The sequence below is a fragment of the Lampris incognitus genome, chromosome 7 (genome assembly GCF_029633865.1).
Source record: "Lampris incognitus isolate fLamInc1 chromosome 7, fLamInc1.hap2, whole genome shotgun sequence".
NCBI lineage: Eukaryota > Metazoa > Chordata > Actinopteri > Lampriformes > Lampridae > Lampris > Lampris incognitus.
In genome coordinates this window covers 66,306,530-66,321,826 of record NC_079217.1, presented here as the reverse complement: position 1 = coordinate 66,321,826, position 15,297 = coordinate 66,306,530, and the positions used below count along the sequence as shown (strand labels likewise).

General features: G+C 47.2%; 1 protein-coding gene across 1 annotated transcript; it reads right to left on the bottom strand.

The window, feature by feature from the left end:
* Positions 1-518: 518 nt before the first annotated feature.
* On the bottom strand, positions 519-12,402 carry LOC130116110 (nucleotidyltransferase MB21D2). Its single transcript, XM_056284059.1, has 2 exons — positions 12,135-12,402; positions 519-2,091 (listed from the first exon to the last, which is right to left on the bottom strand). The coding sequence occupies exons 1-2, from the start codon at positions 12,400-12,402 to the stop codon at positions 827-829; spliced, it is 1,533 nt and encodes a 510-aa protein (XP_056140034.1). The 3' UTR covers positions 519-826.
* Between the last annotated feature and the right edge of the window lie 2,895 nt (positions 12,403-15,297).

Sequence of the window (15,297 nt, the reverse complement as noted above, 5' to 3'; positions counted from 1 at the left end):
AGCCTAGTCAACTAGTAGCTAGTAGTGTTGCATCATTCAAGGTTGCTAGCTAGCCCAGTGGCACAGAAATAAATTTCGGATTTCTTTGGTAAACCACCAGCTTCTAAAAAGAGCACAATGGAAGACCATCATCACTAAACAGTAATTTCACACTGATACTTTTGCTGCAAAAATGGATTTGCCTATGTTGTGTGCTGTGCAAACTGGGCTTTTGGACTGGTTAAAATATTGTGTGTATTTGGAAATGTTCTTGTCCGCTGTGCGCAATGGCCTTATGAACCTTTGCATGTTCTTATCTGCGTGTGCAATGGGGCCTGGTAGTTGCAAGACTGGCATACGTTTCATTCATACTACAGTAGCCCATGTTATATTAGAACGTGACATTAAGAATGGACTTCACAAAAAAAAAGCTTTCACTCCAGCTCATTAAATAAAATTCAGTTTCTGTGTTTGAAGTATAGCCTATTCATTATGAATGCTAACCGCAACCCCCCCAACCCACCCCACCCCAACTTGTACACGCAAAAATGCATCTCCCACTACAGCACTCCCAACTTAAAGCATCTTCCCACGGCTCTGAGGGTACCCAGTCAGGAAGGAAAGAAAATGGAAAGAAAGGAAGGCAGGAAACTAGAAAACTAGAAAAAGTGGCAGACACAACTGGACGATCACCTTACTTAATTTTGTGACAACAGTGAAAAAACATAAAAAAATAGAAATCAGATTCAACAAACTCAAGGGAGGAAAGGGTACTAGGAGAAGGAAGGGTACGAGGAGAAGAGAACAAGGAGAAGAGTAAGGTCGGAGAGCAGAACATTCCACAGTCTCAGAAGAACTTGTCATCGATACGGAAGTGCGGCCGCGTCACATCATCTGGGTTGATGAAGACCGAAATGGATTTCCCAGGGTTCTCAGTGACCAGCTGCTGGAGTTTCTTGGCCAGGCGATCATCTGGTTGGTTCTCTCCACTGGCGTCGGACTGCGGTGAAGGCAGGTTGTTGCCACTCCCCCGCCACTGTGTGTCCGTGGTCAGCCTGTTAGCCGCTTTGGCATGCTCGATGGTGGTGCGAAGGTGCTCGGCTGGGTCAGAGCGGACCGAAGAAAGTTTGCGGGCGTGCAGCATGGCCGTCTCATCAGACAGGTGTTCCAGCATGTTGCATTGTGGTATGAAGTAATTGGGACACAACTTGTTGACAAGACAATACTGCAGGTCATCGATGAGGCCCAAAAGGAAATGGGCGGAGAAGTCGTCCTGGGCCAGGTAGTTTGCAGGGAGGCGGTCGCAGGCCCACAGCATCATACTGCGGAGGTGATATGGGCTGATGGCTTTGGGGCGTGACAGTAGTTTGATGATGATGGCTTTACAGGCCTGGTAGGCCTGCATCAAGCTGGATGAGATGCACTTCTTTAGCTGCACCTCACTGCGGGCGAATGACAGGCGCCACTCATTCTCCTTGCGGCCCTTGAAGGAGCAGGCAGGGAGCAGGTAGAAGCCGCTGATCACCTCCTCCTCTGTGATCTTCCCATCCCAGAAGTGGTTCTCCATCAGCCAGCTCTGGGCCACAGCAGGCCAGCCTTTAAATGACACCACGGGGACGATGTCATAGAGCATCCTGCTGCTGCCCACACCCAGGATCACCGAAATGATGGTACCATTCCTCTCCACCTTCTCCACACGCGGCATCCCTCTCTGAGGCTTCTTCTGCACCTCCATCAGGACCAGCGAGATAGACTGGTAGAACCAATCAGCCACCAGCGTGGGAGAGAAGAAGTAGTTGGTAGCGCCATTGATGTGGTCGACAATGGTGCAGCAGTCCTTCCACTTGTTGATGGTCCCCTCATCAAAAAGGCGGAGGCTCAACCAAGAGTGGCACAGTGCTGAGTGGCGCATGTCTAGGGTCACAGGCTGGTTGCGGTCGTGGAGTTTGAGGGCTGGCACCAGCAGGGTGAAGTCCATGTCATAGTCGGTGCCGCGGGCATAGACGCTCAGCTCGTCCAGGTCCATGTCTACCACACCCTCCCGCACCCCTCCTGACAGGAGAAGGTACTCGTTGGCCACTGGGAGCTTCTGGTCAAGCTTCTGCACCATACCTGATGGACAGAGACAGGAGGGAGAATCAGAATCAGAACCAGAACCATGTTTATTGGCCATGTAGGTTTGCACATGCATGGAATTCTACTGGTTTCGTGGCTCTCTGTGTACTTAACATAGAATAACAACACTACAACACAACAAGCACTGAAAGAAAGAAGCATTAAGAGGTTTTTGGTTTTAATATGATTTAGTCATGCAAATATTCCTTATAATATGTATGAGGAATGGAGGAATGCAGTAGTTCATTTTGTTAAAGAATTTTTTTGTTCTCTCCACACAAAGGTAAAAGGTCACAGGTAAGGTCCAGCAACAGAACAACATCTCTGTTTTGGATTCCCTACTCACGCCCTCTGTCGAACACCCACAACAATGACCAAAAATATTCATTCATTCATTATACCCACTTAGTCCAAGCCTGGGACACAGTGGGTGGAAATGTATCCCAGCATGCATTGCGCAGAAAACAGGCAGACAATATGGACAAGTCATCAATCCATCAGACAACACACACAATTTACACCTATGGGCAATTCGTTCTGTTTCTAACATTTATATGAAATCAATTTAAATTTAGAATATTTTCAAGTGAAATGGGGGGTGACTCCTTTCAGGGTTTTTTAGTATAGGATTCTTTTATACATGCTGGGATTAGTATAGGATTATTTAACCCAGCCACTGTGGATGCACAAGCCAGTGCATTCTTAGTGCCAGTCCCAAGCCCGGATAAATGGAGAGGGTTGCATCAGGAAGGGCAACCGGCATAAAACCTTTGCCAAATCAAAAATGTGGACCATAAATCAGATTTCCATACCAGATTGGTTGAGGCCTGGGTTACCAACGACCACCACCAGTACTGTTGGCCAGCAGGGTGCCGGTGGAAACTATGCTACTGTTGGGCGAAGGAGAACGAAAGGGGGAAGGCATGTCCAGAGGCAGCGGGAGAGGAAGGGTAGGAATGTGGAGGTGAGAGTTGGAACTTTGAATGTTGGCACTATGACTGGTAATGGGAGTGAGCTGGCTGAAATGATGGAAAGAAAGAAGGTAGATGTACTGTGTGTGTAAGAGATCAGGTGGAAGGGGAGTAAAGCTGGGAGCATCGGAGGTGGATTCAAACTCTTCTACCATGGTGTGAATGGGAGGAGAAATGGAGTAGGGATAATTTTGAAGGAAGACTATGTCAACAGTGTACTGGAGGTGAAGATAATGTAGGACAGAGTGAGTATGAAGCTGGAAATCGATGAATGTTATCAGCGCATATGCCCACATGTTGGGTGTGAGACAGAAGAGAAAGAAGAATTCTGAAATGAGTTGGATGAAGTGGTGGAGAGTGTACCCAAGGAGGAGAGAGTGGTGATTGGAGCGGACTTCAATGGGCATGTTGGTGAAGGGAAAAGAGGTGATGGGCAGGTATTGTGTTAAGGCAAGAAATGTGGAAGGACAGATGGTGGTGGATTTTGCAAAAAGGATGGAAATGGCTGTGGTGAATATATATTTCAAGAAGAGGGAGGAACACAGGGTGACGTACAAGAGTGGAGGAACATCCACACAGGTGGACTATATCTTATGTAAGAGGCACGATCTGAAAGGGATTGGAGACTGCAAGGGGAGAACATAGCTAGGCAGCATCGGATGGTGGTCCGTAGGATGACTTTGGAGACCAAGAAGAGGAAGAGAGTGAAGGCAGAGCCAAGGATCATATGGTAGAAGTTGAAGAAGGAAGACTGTTGTGTGGAGTTCAGGCAGGAGGTAAGACAGGCACTGGGTGGTAGTGAAGAGTTGCCGGATGGCTGGACAACCACTGCAGAAATAGTGAGGGAGACAGCTAGGAAGGTACTTGGTGTGTCTTCAGGACAGAGGAAGGAAGACAAGGAGACTTGGAGGTGGAATGAGGAAGTACAGCTAAGTATACAGAGGAAGAGGTTGGCAAAGAAGAAGTGGGATAGTCAGAGAACTGAAGAAAGTAGACAGGAGTACAAGGAGATGCAGCGTAAAGCGAAGAGAAAGGTGGCAGAGGCAAAGGAAAAGGTGTATGGTGAGTTGTATGAGAGGTTAGACACTAAAGAAGGAGAAAAGGACTTGTACCGATTGACTAGACAGAGGGACCAAGCCGGGAAGGATGTGCAGCAAGTAAGGGCAATCAAGGATAGAGATGGAAATGTGCTGACAACTGAAGAGACTGTGTTGAGAAGGTGGAAGGAGTACTTTGAGGGGCTGATGAATGAAGAAAATGAGAGAGAGAGAAGGTTGGATGATGTGGGGATAGTGAATCAGGAAGTGCAGTGGATTAGCAAGGAGGAAGTGAGGGCCGCTATGAAGAGGATGAAGAGTGGAAAGGCAGTTGGTCCTGATGACATACCTGTGGAAGCATGGAGGTGTTTAGGAGAGATGGCAGTGGGGTTTTTAACTAGATTGTTTAACACAATCCTGGAAAGTGAGAGGATGCCTGAGGAGTGGAGAAGAAGCATACTGGTACCGATTTTCAAGAACAGGAGTGATGTGCAGAACTGTAGCAACTACAGAGGTATAAAGTTGATCAGCCACAGCATGAAGATATGGGAAAGAGTAATAGAAGCTAGGTTAAGAGGAGAGGTGATGATCAGCCACAGCATGAAGATATGGGAACGAGTAATAGAAGCTAGGTTAAGAGGAGAGGTGATGATCAGCGAGCAGCAGTGTGGTTTCATGCCATGAAAGAGCACCACAGATGTGATGTTTGCTTTGAGAATGTTGATGGAGAAGTATAGAGGAGGCCAGAAGGAGTTACATTGTGTCTTTGTGGATTTAGAGAAAGCATACGACAGGGTGCCGAGAGAGGAGGTGTGGTATTGTATGAGGAAGTCGGGAGTAGCAGAGAAGTATGTAGGAGTGGTGCAGGATATGTATGAGGGCAGTGTGACAGTGGTGAGGTGTGTGGTTGGAATAACAGATGGGTTCAAGGTGGAGCTGGGATTACATCAAGGATCGGCTCTGAGCCCTTTCTTGTTTGCAATGGTGATGGACAGGTTGACGGACGAGATCAGACAGGAGTCTCCATGGACGATGATGTTCGCGGATGACATTGTGATCTGTAGTGAGAGTAGGGTGCAGGTGGAGGAGAGCCTGGAGAGGTGGAGGTATGCACTGGAGAGAAGAGGAATGAAAGTCAGTAGGAGCAAGACGGAATACCTATGCGTGAATGACAGGGAGGACAGTGGAATGGTGAGGATGCAAGGAGTAGAGATGACAAAGGCGTATGAGTTTAAATACTTGGGGTCAACTGTCCAAAGTAACGGGGAGTGCAGTAGAGAGGTGAAGAAGAGAGTGCAGGCAGGGTGGAGTGGGTGGAAAAGAGTGTCAGGAGTGATGTGTGACAGAAGGGTACCAGCAAGAGTTAAAGGGAAGGTTTACAAGATGGTTGTGAGATCAGCTATGTTGTATGGTTTGGAGACAGTGGCACTGATGAAAAGACAGGAGGTGGAGGTGGAGGTGGCAGAGATGAAGATGATAAGATTTTCATTGGGAGTGATGAGGAAGGACAGGATTAGGAACGAGTATATTAGAGGGACAGCTCAGGTTGGACGGTTTGGAGACAAAGCAAGAGAGGCAAGATGGAGATGGTTTGGACATGTGTGGAGGAGAGATGCTGGGTATATTGGGAGAAGGATGCTGAATATGGAGCTGCCAGGGAAGAGGAGAAGAGGAAGGCCAAAGAGGAGGTTTATGGATGTGGTGAGGGAGGACATGCAGGTGGCTGGTGTGACAGAGGAAGATGCAGAGGACAGGAAGAGATGGAAACGGATGATCCGTTGTGGTGATCCCTACCGGGAGCAGCCGAAAGTAGTAGTAGTAGTAGTAGCAGTAGTAGTGGTAGTAGTAGTAGTGGTAGTAGTAGTAGTTTGTATAGGATTATTTGAATTTTAGGAGTATTTAGGATCATGTTCATGAGCAGATGTTACTGTTATATTATACTGACCAGTCAACAGTAGGTCAGTCGGGTCATTCAGTAGTAGACAAACTAGAGTAGTATACTAGAAGCTCCAGCAGAGGGCGGAACATCACCACAATGACAGGAGTAACCCTCAGCCAAACCCGCCCCCACCCACAATAAAAAATAATTGAGATGGTTTGCAATTCAAGTGCTTTGCTGACAAAATGAGAACCCTTACTGACTTGACTGGTCTACATCTTAGAGGTGCTGCTACATGAAGAACTCCTGATTCTGTTTTTCCGTTAACTTAATAAAATCTGAACCAGAATCAGAATCAACTTCATTGACCAAGTGTGCCTATGCACACGAGGAATTGGACTCCGGTACACAGCAGCTTCTAGCACTTGCAGACATCACTCACACAAAAAAGAGAAAACAACACAACCATCAAAAGATATTACACAACATACTGATGCATTAGACTACACACAGACACAGAGCTGTGTCTAGTGTGTATTCCAGAAGACCTACATCAGATTAATATATAGTGCGTGCCAGTTTTATATAATAAAATGTATATCTCATGTAGGGATAGCTAATACGAGAAGGCTGTGTGCAGAGGCAGACAACATGGCCGCCTGCAGGATGTGAGGTGAGTGTTGTTGGTGTGGAGTGAGTCAGGCTGACTTGTTCTGTGTCTTACATTTTACCTGGAACAGAGACTGACATATTCACACACGTTGAGCCAATATGACATTTAAAGAGCTGCAGAGAGCCTAGGTGTCCAGGTAGGGTAGCGGTCTATTCCGTTGTCTACCAACACGGGGGTCGCCGGTTTGAATCCCCGTGTTACCTCCGGCTTGGTCGGGCGTCCCTACAGACACAATTGGCCGTGTCTGCAGGTGGGAAGCCGGATGTGGGTATGTGTCCTGGTCGCTGCACTAGCGCGTCCTCTGGTCGGTCAGGGTGCCTGTTCGGGGGGGAGGGGGAACTGGGGGGAATAGCGTGATCCTCCCACGTGTTACGTCCCCCTGGTGAAACTCCTCACTGTCAGGTGAAAAGAAGCGGCTGGTGACTCCACATGTATGGGAGGAGACACGTGGTAGTCTGCAGCCCTCCCCGGATCAGCAGAGGGGGTGGAGCAGCGATCGAGATGGCTCGGAGGACTGGGGTGATTGGCTGGACACAATTGGGGAAGAAAAAAGGGGGGGGGGCTGCAGAGATCCTGACTCAACAGGATTTTCAAACTACATTGAGGGGTTTTTAGGGAGTTGTTCCTTATCCGATGAAGGACAGGATGTTGTGTTGCTGTAAAGCCCCTTGAGGCAAATGTGTAATTTGTGATACTGGGCTACACAAATCAAATCGACTTGACTTGACTTGACTTGGGAACAAACAGGAGTGATGGGAGAGAGGACATGTGGATCCGGCTGCATGCGACTTGGTTTCATCACTGAAACATTCCTGTAAGGTTGTTTTTGAAAGATTTCCGAAGCATTTTCACCTGGCTAGAAAGACCTGACATCCATCCAGAGGCGTAGAAACCAGGTCCAGAAAGTAAAGGTCCAAACCATGTATTTGCTCCACTCATGCACTCCACCAGCAGATTCTAGTCATCACCACTTCTCAACTAGGTAGGGAAAACTAGCTAATGACATCAGCTGGTTTAGTAACATGGTTGGAGCAAATACACGGTTTGGACATTTACTTTCTGGACCTGGTTTTTACAACTCTGCATCACAACCTCCAAGTTCTCAAAGGGAGGATGAATTATGAAATTAATTCAACAAGAGAAAAAATGTTGCCTACACTTGGCAAACCGCTGACCATGTCCACAGTAATGACCAACGCAGCGATCCACCAATCAGTGTTTAGCAATCAGCTCCAGCTTCCAATCATCCTCTGTCATCAGACACCCCCATATGTTTGGATATTCAAAATTACACTACGGATCTTTGAAGTGGGTTTCATTTTGGTATCTGAAATTAAAATGACGACTAGTAAAAACTGCATTGTCGATATCTGACATGGGAGTTGGTCTAGTAGGAGTTCTGTTGCAGATATCCAGAAAGTTCATTCTAGATATCAAAAATACAGTAGTGGATATCCGAGACTGAAAGCCCAATACACGTGAATGGCAAAAGTGACGTCATTTGTACTTGGAAGAATGACGTTGTGGTCATCTGAAATGTTCATTTTGACCACGAAGAACTGAATTACAGATATCTGCAATATATCCAAAATGTTAAAACAGCCACTTATACTTGTTAAGTGTTTAGGGATATCTTGGAACTGAATTTTGACTATTTCTACAAGGAAGAATGTTATTGTGGATATCTTTAATTCCCAGTCTGACTAGTGAGAATACAACGTTGACTTGGAGAAATGCTATGATGGCTATCTAAAATGTAGTGACAGATAGGAGTGTGGTTCAATTGTTTTCGATGGTGATGGACAGGTTGACGGATGAGATCAGACAGGAGTCTCAGTGGATGATGATGTTTGCGGATGACATTGTGATCTGTAGTGAGAGTAGGGTGCAGGTTGAGGAGAGCCTGGAGAGGTGGAGGTATGCTAATCCCAGGTTGAGGAGAGCCTGGAGAGGTGGAGGTATGCTAATCCCAGGTTGAGGAGAGCCTGGAGAGGTGGAAGTATGCTAATACCAGGTTGAGGAGAGCCTGGAGAGGTGGAGGTATGCTAATCCCAGTTTGAGGAGAGCCTGGAGAGGTGGAGGTATGCTAATCCCAGGTTGAGGAGAGCCTGGAGAGGTGGAGGTATGCTAATCCCAGGTTTAAATACTTGGGATCAGCGAGCAGCGGTATGGTTTCATGCCAGGAAAGAGCAGCACAGATGTGATGTTTGCTTTGAGAGTGTTGATGGAGAAGTATAGAGGAGGCCAGAAGGAGGTACATACATTGTGTCTTTGTAGATTTAGAGAAGCATACGACTGAACCGTGGACTGAACTGCTTGGTTCTGCTCTGTTACTCTGAAACCCAGTGAGAACAGTTTGATGGAACACCTCAAGCAACCTCTTCTCTAAAGAAACTCTGGAAGACTGGTCTGGATCCACTAGACCGAACTGGTTTCACTGGAACAGACTGGTCTTACTGGACTCAACTCAACTCATGGTACCGGGCCGGTCTTACTGGACTCAACTGGTCTCATGGTACCGGGCTGGTCTCTCTGGATGAGAGTGGCTGGCTGTGCTGTGGGCTGGCGTGATGTGAAGAGATGAGGAGAGACGCTCTCTCTCTGCCTCACCCGTTACTTCCTGTCCACTGACTTCAGGATGTCTGCTAGCTCTCACACTCACACACACACACACACACACACACACACACACACACACACACACACACACACACACACACACACACACACACACACACACACACACACACACACACACACACACACACACACACACACACACACACACACACACAGACCAAACCGGGCGGTGATAAACAGAACGCCTGACTGGTTTCTACCGCATTCCTGAACTGAAGCAGAGACACAACAAAGTCACAGTCTGAGATCCACCAAACAAACCAGTCCTGACTGGTGCTTACTGGGAGCTGACCAGTACAACCACAGTCCTCTACTGGTGCTTACTGGGAGCTGACCAGTACAACCACAGTCCTCTGCTGGTGCTTACTGGGAGCTGACCAGTTCAACCACAGTCCTCTGCTGGTGCTTACTGGGAGCTGACCAGTACAAACCACAGTCCTCTGCTGGTGCTTACTGGGAGCTAACCAGTTCAACTACAGTCCTCTAGTACAACCATCCATGCTTTCATTGTCCATTCTCACGTCATCCAACACAGACTGACACGACGCTGTTGTCTTTCCCAGAAAGCACTGGGCTGAAGGCAGGCAGATGCCCAGCCAAACCCGTCTCTAACTCACCTGGTGTGTGTGTGTGAGTGAGTGAGTGAGTGTGAGAGAGAGAGAGAGAGAGAGAGAGAGAGAGAGAGAGAGAGAGAGAGAGAGAGAGAGAGAGAGAGAGAGAGAGAGAGAGAGAGAGAGAGAGAGAGAGAGAGAGAGAGAGAGAGAGAGAGAGAGAGAGAGAGAGAGAGAGAGAGAGAGAGAGAGAGAGAGAGAGAGAGAGAGAGAGAGAGAGAGAGAGAGAGATGAAGGAAAGAGAAATGGACTCAGAAACTGAGATAGATGGAGATGTTTCGGTGTGTTCGGCATCATATCGATACTAATATTAACATTAATATCAGTATTAATGTGTTTCTGGAGCAGATCCAGCATCATAATGAAAGGTTGTCCTTCACTCTTTCATCCGCACATCTCTCTCTCATCTCTCTCTCATCTCTTTCTCATGTCTCACCGCAGAAAACCACTGACACACGTCTAGATCTCAGCCTGGCAGAGGAACTGGTGGTCCACACCTCAGACTGATGTCCCCTCAGCTGTACTGTCCATCCATCCATCATCCCAACCACTTACCCTGCTCTCAGGGTGGCGGGGATGCTGGAGCCTACCCCAGCAGTCATTGGGCGGCAGGCGGGGAGACACCCCGGACAGGCTGCCAGGCCATCACAGGACCGAAACACATTCACACCTAGGGACAATCTAGTACGGCCAAGTCACCTGACCTACATGTCTTTGGACTGTGGGAGGAAACCGGAGCACCTGGGAGAAACCCACACAGACACGGGGAGAACATGCAAACTCCACACAGAGGACGACCCGGGACCACCCCCAAGGTTGGACAACCCCCGGCCTCGAACCCAGGACCTCCTTGCTGTGAGGCGAGCATGCTAACCACTGCACCACCGTGCCGCCCCTTTTTCATTTGATCTCAATTAAAATAAGATATTTTCTTTCTAGTGGATCAGTCGAGGGCGGCACAGTGGTTAGCGTGGTCACCTCACAGCAAGAAGGTCCTGGGTTCGAGCCCCGGGGTAGTCCAACCTTGGGGGTGGTCCTCTGTGTGGAGTTTGCATGTTCTCCCCGGGTGCTCCGGTTTCCTCCCTCAGTCCAAAGACGTGTAGGTCAGGTGACTCGGCCGTACTAGATTGTCCCTAGGTGTGAATGTGTGTGTGTGTGAATGTGTGTGTGTGTGAATGTGTGTGTGTGTGTGAATGTGTGTGTGTGTGTGTGTGTGTGTGTGTGTGTGTGTGATGGCCTGGCGGCCTGTCCAGGGTGTCTCCCCGCCTGCCGCCCAATGACTGCTGGGATAGGCTCCAGCATCCCTGCGACCCTCAGAGCAGGATAAGTGGAAAATTCGGAAAATGGATGGATGGATGGATGGATGAATGGATGGATGGATGGATGGATGGATGGATGGATGGATGGATGGATGGAGGCTCGGGTTAATAAAAGCCTCCGTCGGTGCTGTGCCCTCACAGCCCTCCACCATGGTGACCCCTGAGAAACAGGGAACAAGCCCAAAGAAGATTTAATATTTTGGGTGGGGGGTGAGGGGGGCTCCTTTACTCCCACCCCCTTCTTTCAGACACAGTCTCTGCAGGTGTCTCCTCTGTGCACAGGAGGGAGGTTTGAATCTCCACCCATTACCTCCATCACACCTCTTACAGGTCCACGTTGCAAAGCAGCTCTAACATGATGAAATACACCACATATGATCATACGGTATAGCTGCTCATGTCTCACATATGTTGTGTACACCCTTTCTGCATCCATCACATCCATCACTTCCATCACATCTATCACACCCATCACATCCATCACTTCCATCACACTATCACATCTATCACACCCATCACATCCATCACTTCCATCACTTCCACCACACCCATCACATCATCACATCTATCACATATATCACATCCACTACTTTCATCACATCTATCACATATATCACATCCACTACTTGCATCACACCTATCACATCCATCACATCCATCACATGAATGTGATGTGTGTATTGATAAATTCGAAACGTGAAAATGCCTTTTGGCATTACACACAAGTTAAGCGCGACTAACGTGCGCGCTTCCCTCGTCAGACGTGTTGAATAAATGCTCGTCTCGTCTTCACCGTATCTCGGATGTGTCCCTGCACGACTGAACACGTCCCCGGCGGACGCGGTGTGTGTGCGGGCAGTGCGCCGCGTCACGCAGCGGCGGCGGCGGACGCAGCGGCGGCGGACGTTACCGAGCATGGAGAAGATGAAGTCCTTGGCCGTGTGGATCTCCAGAGCCCGCTGGTCGTCGTACTCCCGCTGGTCGTGCTTGCTGAACTCCTGGATAAGCCGGTTCAGGTCCTCCATGCGGGCCCCGGACCTGAAGTCCAGCTCCGGGAGAGCCTGCGGCGTCTTGCCGTTGCTGCTGCCGCTGGCTGCGGAGGAGCCCGGGGCCGCGGTGGGGCTGTTCCCCAGGCTGTTTACCGAGCCTGCCCGACTGGAGAGCGCAGGGGCCGCCATGTTGGCCTTCCGAATGATAAAGAACCCACACACGCCTCCTTCACGTCCGCGGCGGAAACGTAACGCGCTCGTCTTTAAGAAAATAAAAGTCCCCCGGCGACGCGGCGTGATAACGTTATAACGTTTCGCGATAACGACCGCGGGTTTATTTTAATGGCGTCGGAATCAGGGGGACCATTTATTATTATCTTGTTCTGTTTTATGTATTTCTATAACCTGTTGGTTGTTCTGTTGTTGGCAACCTCGTCCAACCGGAAGTGGCATTTCCGATCGTTGTTAGAGTTCAGGGCAAAGTTCTGCTTCGATGGCTTTTAGAGCAGCGAAAAGTGCCGGGTTTAACCACGTTTCTTCGTCATCGTGATAAATGTGTTTGGTTCAGGCCAAAAGCGAGGTAACATTTTGATTCGGCAACTTATTGATGCTGAAATGTTTTGAAAGCAACTTCGTCAAACCGGAAGTTGTGTACCTGATGGTTTCCGGAGTATTGACCGCAGGGTTTCCCCGTGTGATGGTTTTGCGTTTCTGGATAACAAGATAAAAAAGGCTGAGGATTTTCTCTCACTTTCAAATTGCTGTCAGTCGATGTAGTTCAGTCACTACGAGGCATCTGTCCATGCACTCCATCTAAACACTGGTCAGGGACCCTTTCCTATCCACACGTGGTGTTGTTGTTCGGAAGCAAATTCAGTTCTTTATTGTTTTACTTTTTATTTTGAAAAGCCAAGAAACAAAACCTCACCTATCTGATGCCATATTTTACACATTTCTCACGCTTCCTCCCTATAAATAAGGTAAATAAATACAGCAAAATGTAATATAATATATTGTAGCGAATTCGGGGGTCAACGAAACCACAAGAAATGCCGCGGCCGGGAAGCGAACCCGTACCGCCCGCACCGCAGGAGGTATCGTTAACCACTAGAGTAAAGGGTCGGACTCGCGAGTCAACAGCCAGCGTGTCTTCTTATCCATGCACGTTACAATATAAAAATATGAAATATACAATAACAACAGCAACAACGATAATCATAGAAAAAATATATAGTTGGAGGAGACAGATGTTGTAGGGTAATGTTATGCAGCCAACAACTCCCCCTCCTACACTTGCAACAACAGATGTATACCTTATAGGAATAAATATTCATGACAGAGTCAACGAATATAGGGCAAGCAAAATACAGCTATACTTTACCTTACATGAAGTGAAAGAAATGGGAATAATCTGTCATTCAGTCTTGTACCTCTCCTCAAATCAAATGAGAAAATGCACTCCACAGCCTCCAACAACTGGTCCTTTCTACCAACGGTTCTGTATGAAACTTGCTCGTATCTCGCTTAAAATGACATGACCGGAACCTGATGTGGACTTCCATTGTCTTGAATTTATTCTCCATGCTTGTCACTGACACCTGGTCACGCATTCTCAGGTAAAACCCACGAGCACAATCACAACAATAGTCTAACAGAGGACAGCACTGACCCACCGGTGAATCACTCACTGACGACGAGGATGATGATGCTGAATCAGACAAGGACTTTTTTTGTTATTTTTGTGTATTCAGGTTACAATCCTGAAGATTTACATAGAAACAAATGTCTTCTTAAAAAAAATGTTTAATCGCTAATCATGAACACTTTCAGTAGTTACTGTCTGGCAGGACTTTCACAGGAAAAAATTATGAGTGCATGACACAGTTAAGAGTGCAGAATAAATTACTGAACATTAAAGTGAGATCAGTCGAGGTACACCATAATTCTTACAGAACGAGATGTCTCGTCCATTCTCATCAGCCATCGAATCTGGAAGGTTGTGTAAATTCTTCTGATCAGGGGTTCTGAAATTCTTCAGTTCAGGGATTCTGAAATTCTTCACTTCAGGGATTCTGAAGCTCCGAAGTTCAGGGGTTCTGAAGTTCCGAAGTTCACGGATTCTGAAATTCTTCAGTTCAGGTATTCTGAAGTTCCTCAGTTCAGGGATTCTGAAGTTCTTCTGTTCAGGGATTCTAAAATTCTTCACTTCAGGGATTCTGAAATTATTCTGTTCAGGGATTCTGAAATTCTTCAGTTCAGGGATTCTGAAATTCTTCAGTTCAGGGATTCTAAAATTCTTCACTTCAGGGATTCTGAAATTCTTCACTTCAGGGATTCTGAAATTCTTCAGTTCAGGGATTCTAAAATTCTTCACTTCAGGGATTCTGAAATTCTTCACTTCAGGGATTCTGAAATTCTTCACTTCAGGGATTCTGAAATTCTTCTGTTCAGGGATTCTGAAATTCTTCAGTTTAGGGATTATGAAATCCTTCAGTTCAGGGATTCTGAAATTCTGCATCGATCCAAACACACAAATCTTCTTGAGTCATCGCCTTTTCAATGAAGTCACTTATTAACTCATAAAACTGTCAAAAGTTCCCGGTACTCATGAATGGAAACTCTCCCCGGAAAGGTGGAGCGGAGGGAGGGAGAGGCCTAGAAAGAGGTTTTTTTTTACACGTTTAAATTCTACATACAACACATAAAAAAAGAAAGAGGGGTGAAATAAAAGTAAAGAAAATTAAATAAATAAATTTAAATACATAAATAAAAGGGGGGAGTCCTAGGGGTTCTCTGCAAGTTCAACTTGTGCTATCAAGTCCGAGAGTTCCATAGCCTCAGTGATGAGAAATAACGACATGGTTCCCTTTGAAACTTGAATACGTTTTGCAGCGTTTTCATGAATCTGTTCTTATGCAAAAACAACTTTCTAAGACAAATAACTGTGTTCATTGTCAAATCATGTGTGTAGGAAACAAGGAGTACAGAAGATTTAGGAGTGCGGAAGAGAGGTGAAGAAGAGAGTGCATGCAGGGTGGAGTGGGTGGAGAAGAGTGTCAGGAGTGATGTGTGACAGAAGGGTAC

Coding starts and splice junctions, on each gene's coding strand:
- LOC130116110 (XM_056284059.1), bottom strand. CDS start 12,402: ATGGCGGCCCCTGCGCTCTCCAGTCGGGCAGGCTCGGTAAACAGCCTG. Junction 2,092..12,134: donor CTTCATCTTCTCCATGCTCG/GTAACGTCCGCC, acceptor TCTGTCCATCAG/GTATGGTGCAGAAGCTTGAC.